Source organism: Coffea arabica, chromosome 2c (genome assembly GCF_036785885.1).
Source record: "Coffea arabica cultivar ET-39 chromosome 2c, Coffea Arabica ET-39 HiFi, whole genome shotgun sequence".
Classification (NCBI taxonomy): Eukaryota; Viridiplantae; Streptophyta; class Magnoliopsida; order Gentianales; family Rubiaceae; genus Coffea; species Coffea arabica.
Genome location: NC_092312.1, coordinates 1,381,839 through 1,396,085, shown reverse-complemented (window position 1 = coordinate 1,396,085; position 14,247 = coordinate 1,381,839). Strand labels below are relative to the sequence as shown.

The window sequence follows — 14,247 nt, the reverse complement described above, 5'->3', positions numbered from 1 at the left end:
TCACAAAATCGGGTTGATTGGAAGCATTTTGCCCTCGACAAGAATCTGTGACGGAGTCTCTTGAGAGCGGAGAAAGCGTGGTTGGACCATGGATGTACTAAACAAAACGTTGTTTTGATGCAAGGGGAAGGGGCACTTCAAGAACAGAAGCGCCTCGAGAAATTGTTCCGTTTGACGGGTAGCGTTCTGCTGTGCCCGGCTAAGTGCAAAGTCCAAGTGTTGCCAGACCCAGACTAGTTAACTATGTAATGGGGTTGTCTAACCCTTTACCAAACCTTTTAAAAAAAAAGGTGCACGATGGCAAAAAAAGAAGGGGGATTTAGGTATTTCATGTCATACTTTTTTCCTAATATTTATTTTTTTTCTAATAAGAAAAGAGAGAGATTTAAGAAACAAGAAGTAGGAAAAGGAGATTTGAATCTTGGACCTCTAGTCATACCTAACGTCAGAGTATTTAATTTTTTTTGTTTAGACATCATGTTTAGACTGAGGAATTTGACAAAAAATTTGAAATCTTCCCAAATACTCTAGATTGTTTGAATTATTTAGAAGGTAATTGGGTTTGCAATCCATCAATTATTTAGATGTATTTAAACACTAAAATAATTGGTATATTACAAGTTATTCAAACAACTTAAGAAAATTTAACGGATTTCAAATCTTGTTAAATCCTTCAGTCCAAATGCAGATATCTTCATAACAAGTTTTTATAAATTGTGAAAAATTGTTAATAAAGACCATCGCTTTTATGAAAAAAACGTGACACTAAGATTTATTGAACTTTTTCGTTTTTTTAATCCTTCCCTCCCTCCCCTAATCTCTCCCTACTCCCAAACCTAACAATAAAGTTCGAACCCTAGTCTGTCAGACAGAATACCATATCCCTAGCCAACAGCCCCAATGTGGTTGGTTTGTGCGCGAGTTTGTAATGCACAAATGAATGAGGGATTTAAAAGATCATTCTCATTGTTAACTAGGGCGTCTTTAAAATAGAATATTAGTTTTGAGAAGGATGTTTGGGAAAATGGAGCAATTTTCTTTGGCTTGTTGCAACTTGCACGGTGGTGGCGGGATGGATGCCAAGGGGACTCGTCTAAAATAAAAGGAAACGTTGCCAAATTCTTTTGGTTGTGCATCCTAATTGAAGGCAACAGTTTGTTTCTTTGTTAAATTAAAGGGGGGAAAAAGTGATTAACGGAGGAACCTTATAAATCACCAGGAGACGTCACCCGTTCAGGTTGCCGCGAGGAAATCAGCTTTAGTTATTTTGCACTCTATTGTTTAGTTGACAGAACGAACGACTCAACGACATGCCCGATCAGAAAATATAATCCGTTCAAACTTTGGAACAAATTTCAAGAACTCATCCGGCGAGAAAATCAAAACCAAAAAGCAAAATAAAGAAAAAAAAAATCATTGATCATCATAAAAATGGGTCAGATCAGAACAAGGCCGTGATGTAATTGAAATTATAGACGCCACACATGCAACAACGATGCAAGTTGAGTAATTTAACGTCATGCTGCGTGTGGAGCCTGGAATCCACGGGCGGCGGCTGTTTAGGCGTTCAACCTGCCGTTTACGCTTCACGGTGCAATATAAGATTTAATTGGAGGACGAAGATCGACAAAATGAGAGGGTATTAAATTGGAGGTCCGATGCAGTGAATCATTGAGTAGCAAGAATTGAGGTCAGATGAGCGGCTGTTGCATGATTGGAGGGGTCCTTGAGTCTCTCCTCTGCGACTCCTCCTTGATTCCAAAGGGTGACTATCTGCTGCACGGAGAAAAAAGGGTCGGAATTTAACCCTTGATTCCCAAATCCCCCCCTCTCTCTCTCACAGCGGTGCAAGTAGTACTGCGTAGTTGCTACTCGTATATGTTTGCACTTTGCAAGTAGTACTGCGTAGTTTCTTATTTGCTTTTATTAACACTTCCTCTAATCTGATTGATTGGTACCAATGTCATCCAATCTCCTTTACCCTAAACACTACTATTGTTTGTAATGCTTTCAATTACTAAAATATTTATTGATTCACACGTAAACACCAACCAACCCACCCAACTAAGTTTGGCCACAATGGTTGACTTGACAACCATTTGTGTCCCAAATCCGTCGTTGCGAAAGAAGTCACGATGTTTGCATGGGTATCAAAGGGAGTTCAACCTTGAAATATTGCCAAAGAGATTAGGGATTCGATGAATTTTCAAAGATTCAATGATTATTGAATCTTTTGAATAAGGTGGCAGAATTCGGATCATAATGACTCCGTTTAGATTAGATGTTTTTGAAAGTATTTTTGAAAAATTTTATTGCAACAGAATTTTTAGAGTATATTTTAAAATTTTTTTTAGAGAATATTTTGAAATATTTAAGAATAGTAGAATTTTTAAAATATTTAAAAAATTTAGATTACTTTTTAAAATACCAGTTAGAGTATTTTTTTAAAAATTTTTTTATAATATTTAAAAAATTATTTTTTGAAAATTGAAGGATTCAAACACTATAGGATTTTTTAAGATCGGGTCTACCAAGTTTTGGAGAGAGAATAATGACTTCAGCCATTTAAGTCAACCCAGGCTCTTCACCTACTTGCTAGCAAATGATGACACAATAAGTGCGTGCAAGAGTGGCTGAGCTTCATTAATGTCTTCAATGGATACACGCTTATCTAAATTTAATACTAATACTGACAAACAACCTTTAGTATTAAGTACTGCCCCATGGGGCATAGAGAAAACCCCACCAAAAACAAACTTGTATAAATGCACATATACAAAGGCTTTTCTCCTTTTCATTCGTATTGAAATTGGTTCCTTCGTCCCTTCGGGAGTTGGTGAAGCCACAAGCCCACACCAACCCTTTTACCTATTTTGTCTTGGGGTCCACAGCTAGAGGCCCATATCTTTTCGTTAAGCTGCTAAAAAGTCATGTAGCACATGACCGTGGTCGATGAGATGACCCATCAAAATTTAGTGAAGTTTAAGGACCGAACAAGTCTCTGTCTCTGTCTCTCTGTATATATATTGGTCAATTGTCAACTCTTATACTACTCCTACTCCTACTTTAGCCTGGAGGATCCAATTGGATTAAGAAGTAATTCAGTTTCGGCCTCTGCTTGAATATGGTAGAAGCTACAAAAGATACGTCTGAACTCGAACTTGACAACAACACAGTCAACGAATTGTTCTATGATAAGTTAACTTGCTACTTTTTTTTTTTTTTTTTTTTTTAAATCTGTAATCAAGTAAAAATAGCAGCACTTTGCCAAAAAGCAGGAAAACAAGGCAAAACAGAAGACCCGAATCTCAGAGCATGTCAAGATACCTCGTTTTATTAGGACATCGACGGGCATTTGAGGTGAGGATGCTGACTGATTAGGTAGAATAATGGCAAAGCTTACTAGCCACTCCCACCATTTTGGTTGTTGGGAAAAAGGCTTAAATGGTAGGTAGGTAGCCAGGGAAGAAAAAGTAGTCCAACACGAAATTATGCAGCATCTGCACCAGTCATGAAAGGCATTTTGAAAGACAATGATATAATTATTTGATATAGGAAGACAACTACTTAAATGGTATTTCAGCGAAATTAAAACCAGAGTGAACAGCAACACAAAAGGACATTTCAGCGAAATTAAAACCAGAGTGAACAGCAACACAAAAGGACAGTTGAATCAATAATAACTGCCCTTTGATGCCCCCCCAGGGCTAGAGCTGGTGGTAGTAGCCTAGTTAGGTGAGTACCACCGCAAAGGTTCGAATCCTGAGTGCTACGGTTGGTGATGTTGGGCAGCCTCTCCCGACCTGCAGAGGATTAGTTGGGTCATACGGTAACTAATCCATGGACCCAGATACCTCTGTGTAGACAAAAAATATATATATAGAGTAACTGCCCTTTGATGAGACTGAATCGCATGTAGATTGTAGCATTTCAGTCGTCATAAAGTTTAACAGCCCAAAAATCAAAGCCAAGTTGGTAACACTTTTTCACAGCAATCCAAAAAAAGAATCGACTCTCATTAGAAAGAATTGGAGTAAATCAACTCTGTAGAGAATTTCGTTGGCCAATGGCTGCACAAACACACATTTGTATGTTGAACTGTTTAGATTTCAGTGTCAAATAGACGGATCGTCACCGAGGAAACCATCCTTCGAGCAAAAGGAATATAGCTTAAACTATACCTGAAATGGCAAACAAAGGTGGTCTCAAAGGCCGTCTTGAAATAATTTAGAGTCACTAAAACAGGCAAATATATGGTACCAGCAAGCCAAATAATTCACACCGCACATAGCATGGTTCGCAATGGGACACCTGAGAAAAGTATTTAGACTCCAGGATCCCTCAAAACAACCATTAACATTTTCTGCTACATCAGCCCACTGACAAGATAGCTTTCTCTAATCAAGTGAAATTGGGCCAATTGCATCAGTGCTCAAAATATTGGGTTACCATGGGCCATACTCAAGGCTACCTCTAGTGTATCTCCTATTTGACACAAAATTATGTTTAGTTTGTGAATTCAAATCTCCCCACACTTCCAAAGCCCAACCTACAACAATCCAAATCCCCAACCAATGATCATCTTCCCCAACCCAACCAGAAACCAGAAACAAAGTCTAAGACATTTCATGGGAGCAGTTGTCCATCTGGAGATATTGATGGTCTTTAGAGTTGATAGAAAAATAATATCATATTCCAAGCAGAGTTTTAGTCACTCTTGAAGTGCAAGTTTTGTGTTTCTATCATAAAATTATGTTCTAGAGGTCCAACTCTTTGCATTCACCAGCCAAAAAAAAAGTGGGATTAGGACTTGGTTATCAATTAAAATGTCGCACTGCCCCCCTGGAAAACCCGCAGATAAAAAAGTAAGAGATCAATTTTGAGCTCCTCCTGTCCATAGTAGTTCTTAGTTTTCAAAATGTTATTTGCACACAACAAAGCATTAGCCACTATACATCACATGCTCTTCAAGGCTTTCATCTTTCTCCTCATCAAAAGTGTGTACTTAGTCGTCTTAAATTATAGTAAGATGACATGCAAAAATAGTAGTGAACTATTAGAGTCCAGAAAATTTTCATTTCTAATATGACTTTCTGTAGTTTTAACGTCTAATGTCAACGGATTATGGCCCATCAAACTGCAACAAGTTCAAGCCCTGTTGTTTCTTCAAGATCCACAAAATGCATAATTGTCAAGAATCTTCTTTAAATGTCAAAAGTTTGTTCCAATACTTTTTGGCGATAAATGTAATCTAGCATGCTGAATTGAGTATTAAACGAAAAGTAAAATGAATATAGATGTGCAACTACAATGACTATCATTCAGTTAGGTATTTAAATTTTACAGTCTGTGCACTGTGAATTATTACCTGTCCCATGAAAGCAATATATTAAACTGCAAATTTTATAGGCCTGCAGAATTCTCTTACTTTCAAGTTTTTACTCATGAGAAAGCTTTATTTTTCAGAGCCATTCTACTTCTCTTCATAGCAAAAATGCACTAGGATATTCTGATGGAAAACAGAACAGATACAAAACTATTGTAAGAAGAATGATGTGAAACAAACTCACCAGACAAGGGCACAAATCTCACATATGATTGCTATTATCGTTAAAATCTTACTGTGGATCTGCAAGGTATCACCAAGATAAAAAAAAAAATGCTATTATGAAGAAGAAAAGAAGGAAAAGTGAAGCAGATTGCATCCGCCTATTTCTTCTTCCTGTTGTGTAGTAAGTTAGACCATCTTAGTAAAAGTAAGCAAAAATCCCAGTTACCAACTCAAGTTAATGTCCAAATATAATGCTGAAAGGACAACAGCTCTTAAGCTCAATGAGAAAGATAAATAACTAAAATCCCATACTCTTTGTGGCAATTAAAGATAATAAAATAGCGAAAGACCATAACATGTAGTTTTTTAACTTTTTGTATGAAATGAAAATGTAGTACAGTGATTGCATTGCTGCGTTAACAATGATTCCAAACCAACAATAAGAATTTTGCAAAACTATGAGTGAACACTTGATGATTTTATGCAGCTTTTCTCTCAGAAAATCATCAACGTTGTGATATGCGTCAGTCAAAGCATCCAGCTTACCAGAAGAGCACAGATTAGAGCTACAACAACACACCCAACATAAATGGCTGTAGCATAAATGCGTACAGGATCAAGCATCATCCTTATTTGCTGCCCAGGTCCAATGAGGAAGGCTGTGCTGCCAATGTACGTCCCAATTAAGAATCTCCGCAAAGAACAACAAGAAGAAACATATAGAGTTCGTTTTACATGTATATGTATTACGTATGTGAACAATCCTGGCGCATTTTTTGGTAAAAGTGCATTGCATCGCGACAACTTCTTATCTGAGTACAAATTGTTAGACAAATTAATACCTACTGGTTTATTCAAGGAAAGCAGTAACCTACCTTCCAACAGCTAACATGTTGCCAAATGTAAATAGCAAAGCGAATTTGATGGGCTTGACAAAAACAATCATAGACTGCAAAGAAGAATGAGACAATAGAAATCAGTGAAAATTTCATATTGTTGGTATAATTAAACCAAACTTCCTAATAGTTGATGTTTCTTATTTCTAAATTAGAAGTTCAAGTCTATTGAAACTCTAGTAGTTTATTTGGTTAAGGTATAGAATGATTATTCAGTAGTTTCTTCTCTTGTTAGTTCCCTAATTACCAAGTCTTGTTATTAGGGTATCTAGTTATGATTTTTAGTCGAGAACAGCGAGAGGAAAATTTTGTAAGGGCAATTCTGCCGAGAGTTATGCTGCTCTCAATATGAGAGTCGGTGTACTTTATGTATTTGTGATTATTAAACTCCTCTTCTCCCACACATTTTTATATATGCAGATATGCTTTCCGAATGTGATTTTAGTACACATGTCATACTTGTAGGTTTACAAAATGTTAACAAAATGTAATGTAGGAATAGAGTAATTAAATCATCGGATTATCCTATGCATCGAATTAGAGCCTCTTCCCAAGTATGAATGAAAATGTCAACGTACTTGGCAAAGTCTAAGAATGGGACCATTACTATGACTGGAAACTATGATAGTCCTTTAGCCAATCGTGAGCATCCTTTTATCGCCAGGGAATTCAGGCTCTTCAAATGCACAAATGAACAAATAAAAGATGGCATTGCACAAATTTAAGTCCAATACTATCTAGCTAAACGATGAGTTCAAGTGCTACTAGTTTTGCACCATTTTCTAACTTTAAGAGAGAATTTCGGGACTAAAATGGCAATTAACTCTATTCGGTGCACTCTGTCAGACGACTAAAGAAAACTGCGTAGCTTATCATGGCACCCGGCTCCGGGGCTTGAAAACATTTATCATGGCAATTAAAGTTGAAGGTACGGTATATACCAGGAACATACAAACCAAGCCAGCTAGTAAACAGGCAGCAAATGCGTAGACCCTCTGTTCGTCCAAAACCCGACAAGAAAAAGAAAATCAACACGGATTTCCGGTAAGAATAAGCAGTGCTAAATTTGGAGATAAATAACAAGGCAGGTGATCGGACCTGCGTGGGGGAAAGTGAAAATAGGCCTTCAGGTTCATCCAACAAGTTGTCTTCCAGCTGCTGCTGCTCTTCGTCTCCTCCTAAAATAGACTTCCACATTCTTGGATCTCGGCTCGGCTAGCTATCTTGATCGCTGAAGCCTCCCTAAAAAGATCATGACCGCTTGGAAGAGACAAGGGCGGTACAGGGGCGTTCAGAGTGCTGGGATTTTGGACGGGGAATCATGTTCTTATTCTTGGGTTAATTACACTTTTTCCCCTGAACTTGGACCCTTATAACACTTTGCCCCTGAACTACAAATATATGCACTTTACCCCTTGTGATCAACTTTTTGATAGGATTAAGATGAAGTTAAATTTTTTATAACCAAAATATCCCTAACTAATTCTTAAACACATATAATAATTATAACATAATAAATATATATTTCTTTAATAGTTAACAAATGTATTTAAACACAATTACACTAAGCATTTTGATGTTTTAGCACTAAAATTAATTAGATAATTCACAAAAAAGAATTCTGAGTAACTCATGTGATTATCTCAATTCCATAGCAATTCTTATTATAAATAAAATAATATTAAATAGTGAATTTAGAATGAAAATTATTTGCTTATATTTTTTATTATGACACTTTTTAATGTGTTTTATATTTGATAAAAACATGATTAAAAGTAGAAATGTATTGAAATATATATTTAGAGAATTTTAATTTTTTTTTTGTAGAATGCAAACAAAATACAAAGCAAGGTATGAATGTGGTATAAAATTACCAAATAACATATTATTAATGCATGAAAATCTTGTGAAAGCTACAAATTACTAAACTAATCTATTTACAAATTAAATAAAGAAAGATAAGCAATAGAAAACTTGTGTAGATGCTTTTTGAATTTTTAAATTCTTTTTTCTCCGCAATAAAAATTTTCAATTCTTTGGTATTATACCATCTTTTTTTATTTTTTAAAAATCATATGACTTTGTGTTTTTTGTAATAAAATGTTTCATATTTCAATTAAAAGTATAACATTATTCTATAACTATTATGTAAGGACATTAACGTTATTTTAATAAATTTTTGGATGGAGAATTTATCATTACATTTGACGTAATCAATGAAAAGGGTAAAGTGTATATATTTAAAGTTAAAAGGGGCAGTGTGATAAAAAGAATCAAATTCAAGTGAGCAAACTATAATTAGCCCCTTATTCTATTATTAATTCAAGCGTCCACCTTACGGTAAAAAATAGCAGCAGCGCTCCCTAGTCCCTACCATTGTCTAATTTGCTAAAAAACTAAAAAATACTCCATTATTACTTGGCACACAACAAAAAAGGGAAAAAGTTGAGGATACCAAAGAAAATAATAGAAAGGTTAAGTTATGAGATAAAAGAAACGATAAGAAAAGAAGAAAAATATTTTAATATTGTGTTTGGATTGTAAGTTATTTGTCCAAATATATTTGCTTACATCACCATTACAATTTCCAATACACCTTTTTATCTTCTCAATTACCTTTTTATCTCACATACATCACATCACAAAAAGTGCTACAGTAAAAATATCTCAAATAACTTACAATCCAAACACACTAAATTGTTTGGGAGTTTATGAAAGAAAGGTCATGATTTTGGAACACATAGGTCAATAAAATTTCATTCAATAACTTTTTAAGAATAAAATGAGTAATTTAAAATTTTTGTGTGTGCTTTTTGCAACTTTCCTTCATTTTTTGTCCATTTTTGACATAAGATTTTTTGTGAAACTTCCAAACGTTGGAAACACTTAGGTCTCTCTTCCCTTCTTTTCTTTTTTGCTTGAATCTCATCTCCTAAGCTAATTATAAGTACAACAATTCAGATTTAAAAGTAACAATGCCATGGAATTGGAATTTAAATATTTAATTCTCGGTTTGCCTCCACAAGTCATGCACTCATGTCATTGTCGCAGTCAAATATTAGAAATAGGGGTGAGCAAATTTGGTAAAAACCGAATTCATACCTAATTTTAAATTCAATTTGGTAATTTAAAATCGGGTATTTGGTAATTTGGTACAAAAACGGTATTTACCAAATTCACCGAATTCTAATGTGGTATGAAATAGGTAATGAAATTATCAATTTGGTAGTAACCGATTTCAAATTCAAATTCGATAAAACAAAACAGAGTACCGTATTACCACATCGAATACCAAATTAGTTTATAAATTTATATATTATATAGATAAATGCTATTTACTATTCATACATTATATAGGTAAGGCTATTAATAATAGATAATATATAGTATTATCATGTACCTGTAATAATAAAAATATATAATGATGTAAAATATACTATTTTAGTATTTGCTATATGATTATAATAATACAATAATACATAACTATAATACTTACCTCTTTATACATAACTAGAATTAGATAATAAATATAAGTATAGTACTAAATATTAAACATAACTAGTAATTAGAATTTACACTTGGTTCATCATTCGTGTTTGGATTATTAAATACTTGAATGTGTAATGTTTAACTTGCAAGTATTAGTATACTTTAAATTTACATTACATATACAATATGTGAATTTATATTCTTTAATCACTAATATTGTTTAAACGAAAACAACTAAACAGTATGATTAAGCGGTTTAAGCGAATATATATGAATTGCATATCAACATATTAGTGTATTAGCATTCACCGTCGAAAACAATCAAGTTATTTGCAAATTAAACATTTAAACTATATTAAAAAAATAAATGTAAGTGTAATGCAATACATCATTAGTAAATTATAAGTGACTAAATGTATATACAACTACACAAGTGAGTCCCATTTAATTATGTGAAAATTACTATCCAATTCGGTTATAACCGATTTTATAACCGTTTCCGAATTCAATTCGGTAACTAAATGAATTCGGTTATTCTCAATTCGAAATTGAAAGCGGTTTAGAGTTTTACAAATGAAATAACCGAAAAAATCGAATTCAAATAACCGAATTACTGAATTTGCACCGATTGCACACCCCTAATTAGAAAGTTGAATGATGCTAACTTTGTTGTTATTACTTATCAGTGTTAAGGGCACACTTAGGTGGCGTTTGGATTGCGATTTTCCGATGGAAAATCACTGTTGTTTTCTGACGAAAAACATGGAAACTTGTTTGGATTGCACTTGTTCAAGTATGTTGTTTGGATTGCTGCAAATTTCACTGGAAAATATGGCGCCAACCTAATAATTGTTGGTTAGGCAATCAACTGCCTTATCTGAAACATAGTCTCGGCAAGCGATTTAAAATAGACATAAAAAGCTGTAACGGTCAGGAGAATTGGGACTATGATCCGGATCTATAATATGCAAAGGTGAAGGCTACGAGGGCAGTAAATTAAAATCAGCATCCAAGTTCTCCTGCATGAGCCTTTTATGAAAACCAGAACATAAAACAATGGCACGCCAAGCGAATAGGGTAGTTTTACTGGGCATCTTAGAGCCCTCCGATGCCAACCACATTTTTCCTGTTTTATTATGCCGCTGCATGCGGCTTTTTTTTTTTTTTTTTCTTTCAGGATCTCTCAAAACTGCCTAAAACCCGCATGCGGGTTTTCTCATTTTTTCCTTTTTTTTTTTGGAATAATAATTTAACAAAATTAATAATAAAACTAAGTAATAAAAAACAACAATTTAAGTAACATCACATCAAAATATACAAACTAAAAACAACAAAGTTGCCATTTTTCAATCTTTTTTCCTTCATTTTTCATTTTCATTTTTTTCTTTTCTTTTTCTCTCTCTTTTTTTAATCAAATTAGTAGATAAAATAAATGCTCGTATACTAATTAAAATACAATAAGAGACATGAAACAGGAAACAACCAAAATAAACCTAAAATTGAAACAAAAAAATCTAAAATTAAACTAATAAAATTCGAAACCAAAAATTTGGTGTCTACACCTACATTGAAATAACAATGTATGCTATTCATACCTTAGGTTCAGCCATTGCATCATGACATTCTACACCTGGCCATAGTACGGAGTAAAATTGCAACTCTATTTATAAGGCTACAAATGAAAGCAAGGATATGCAGTAGCTCATAACCAACATTCCTTTACTCGCTAATGTCATATAGCAAATCAATATATTGACTTGTCAACTGTGTTAGACTTGTAACATATGCCTAGCACATTAGCTACAAAAGAATAATCTAAAAACAAAGATTATAGCTTGTGACTAATTTTCGTGTCCATTTCGCCCCACTTGGCTTGTGTAAACAGAGAAAAATACATATCTTAACACCCCGACGACATAGCGATCAGTCCAGAATATCCAAAATAAAGTCAAATTGGAATGCAAAAGGCACATCAGTTGAAAGTTACAGTTTTAGCCATTACGTACAAATATTTCATATAGTACAGAAACACTTGAAGCTAAGTTTGAGCATCAAACTGGCACACCACAAGCATACTAGCGTGGAACATATCTCCCATTCCGGTGGTCGAACATGTGATCGGTTATGGCCATCCGGAAACTATTCCAATTGCGCTGTGCCGCAGCAGATAAGTCAATTTGTTGGGGTTGTGCACCCGGATCGGCATAATCTTCTTCATCTTCCCCGGACTCCCTTGCAAACAACTCATCATGCGGATGCTCATCCCTGATAAAGTTATGTAATACACAACAGGCAATTACCAATTCTACTTGTCTATTCATCAAGTAGTTTGGCATTGGCCCTTTCAAGATTGGGAATCTAGCCTTTAGCACGCCGAAGATCCGCTCAATGACATTGCGGAGTTGCGAGTGACGGTGATTGAAAAGCTCATACTTGCCTCTTGGTCCACCAGATCCCCCGCCAAACTGGTCTCGTTGGTATCTGTGGCCTTTATGCGGGGCCAAAAAAATCAGGCATATTCTTGTAAGCCGAGTCAACAAGATAGTATTTACCTAATTGAGGACATAGATGAAGGGAAACCATGTTGCTTAGGCCCGGAGAGCTTACACAATCAGTTGAACTTAAACCAGTTTCGTATTGAGAAAGGACAAACATTAGGAAGGATAACTTAACCTGCAGGCGGCATTGGAAATGAAGAATCAGGGGACAACACAGCATGCTGAAAAACTCTAGCATCATGAGCACTCCCTTCAACACCAGCATAAATATAAGTGGATCGCATGTTGTGGTCACAAGCAGCTAACACGTTCTGTGAAATTTCGCCTTTTCTACTACGAAAGGCACGTTGCCGAGTTAGTGGCGCACTGGCGGGAATCAGAGTTCCGTCTATAGCGCCAACACAGTCCTACCATGTGAAAACAAGTGAAAGAGTGTATATTAGTATTAGAAGCGGGGAACAACAGACAAACAATCTAGTATCCTGTTCAATTGCTTGCAAGACTACGGACAAAAGGTATTGGAAGGACAATAGAAGCTGTTAACCTTAAACCATGGATAAAAGGCATTGCTGTTGTATATCTTGGGATGCACACCAGTTTCATTCCTCGGCCGTAGTAGAATCGGGGCTAAACGCACAATAACTTGCAATGCCTCCTTAATATTCCTGTGGATCGTTTCAGTGGAGTGGAGAAACCTCTCGGCAAGATTTCGATGCCGTTCATCATGGCTTACACAATGTAGAGCCATGCCTATAGCCTCTTCAGCCTGAACCCTTTTGCGATAATCTTGTTTAATGAAATTTTCGTTGACTAAAATTTCACATAGCTTTAAGAAAGAATGAACATCCATCCTCATGGCATTTAGCATTCTGTCATGATGTCCTGCTTTAAGCTCATCGATCCAGTCCTGTCCACTTTTTGCCCCGTCATAAAAATGACGCTTTTCGCCACCCACACTAGCTACATTGTAGCGTGCATTCAAAGGTGCATTCACACCAAACAAAGCTAAGAACTCAAGTTCTTCATCATCGGACGATGAATCACTATGTTGTTCTCCAACTATATTCTGCATTGTGGCTTTTATCTGCAAACAATATGGTCTCCGGTTATCATCTACAAAGTTAAACAGAACGCGTTGGAAGGTTCAACAGATGAAGGATATCCAACCGAGAGAGATGAAAAGATGTTTTTGGATGAACAAATAAGGCACAAAGGGAAACCCAGTGTACAAGCTGACAATGCTGAAATCCATAAAAACAAGTTCGTGGGACATTTATTTATATGTAAGTTAAACCTACAACATGTGGACATTGCAATCCATGAGAGCTAGAGGCAACAACATGTGAAAACAGCTTGCACATTTAGTTATATAGTTGTAGCTCGGATCAAAATCAGTTCCCCACTGACTGTGAAATGTACTAGCTGTGGTCCTTTACATTTTGTGGTTAACTTGCAACCCTTAGTCGGTTATATAGTCCTTTATTCAGTTTGTTTTGTCCTATTGCCTCAACCCATTTGTGAACACAGATTTTGCATCCTAAGTTTATTCTTTTTGGTCATATTGATAGTCTTTACCTAAGTACCCAAATAAACTATGCGGGGTCCCTAATTCCAACTAAATCTAACAATGTTTTGACTACTGAATCTAACCTATAAATCATGGAAGCGAGCAAATTGAGGAACCAACCAAGCTCATGTAAACTAGTACTATTTTGTATCCCTTAAAGTTGTTTGTATACAGAGTCTGAAAATTATATTAAGCTTGTAATGCTGGGCCTTAAAATCACTGGATCTATATCAGCATTTGCCCAGA

The 14,247-nt window shown here is 35.4% G+C and overlaps 2 protein-coding genes across 2 annotated transcripts; both read right to left on the bottom strand.

Annotated features, from left to right (window-relative positions):
* Positions 1–3,519: 3,519 nt before the first annotated feature.
* Positions 3,520–7,765, bottom strand: LOC113724896 (uncharacterized). The gene is made up of 6 exons (XM_027247775.2): positions 7,546–7,765; positions 7,389–7,442; positions 6,427–6,500; positions 6,098–6,215; positions 5,571–5,629; positions 3,520–4,181 (listed from the first exon to the last, which is right to left on the bottom strand). Exons 1-6 carry the CDS (start codon positions 7,642–7,644, stop codon positions 4,103–4,105), a joined length of 483 nt encoding a protein of 160 aa, XP_027103576.1. The 5' UTR covers positions 7,645–7,765; the 3' UTR covers positions 3,520–4,102.
* Positions 7,766–12,011: 4,246 nt separating this feature from the next.
* On the bottom strand, positions 12,012–13,506 carry LOC113728268 (uncharacterized). Its single transcript, XM_027252821.1, has 3 exons — positions 12,979–13,506; positions 12,610–12,841; positions 12,012–12,424 (listed from the first exon to the last, which is right to left on the bottom strand). The coding sequence occupies exons 1-3, from the start codon at positions 13,504–13,506 to the stop codon at positions 12,012–12,014; spliced, it is 1,173 nt and encodes a 390-aa protein (XP_027108622.1).
* Positions 13,507–14,247: the final 741 nt, after the last annotated feature.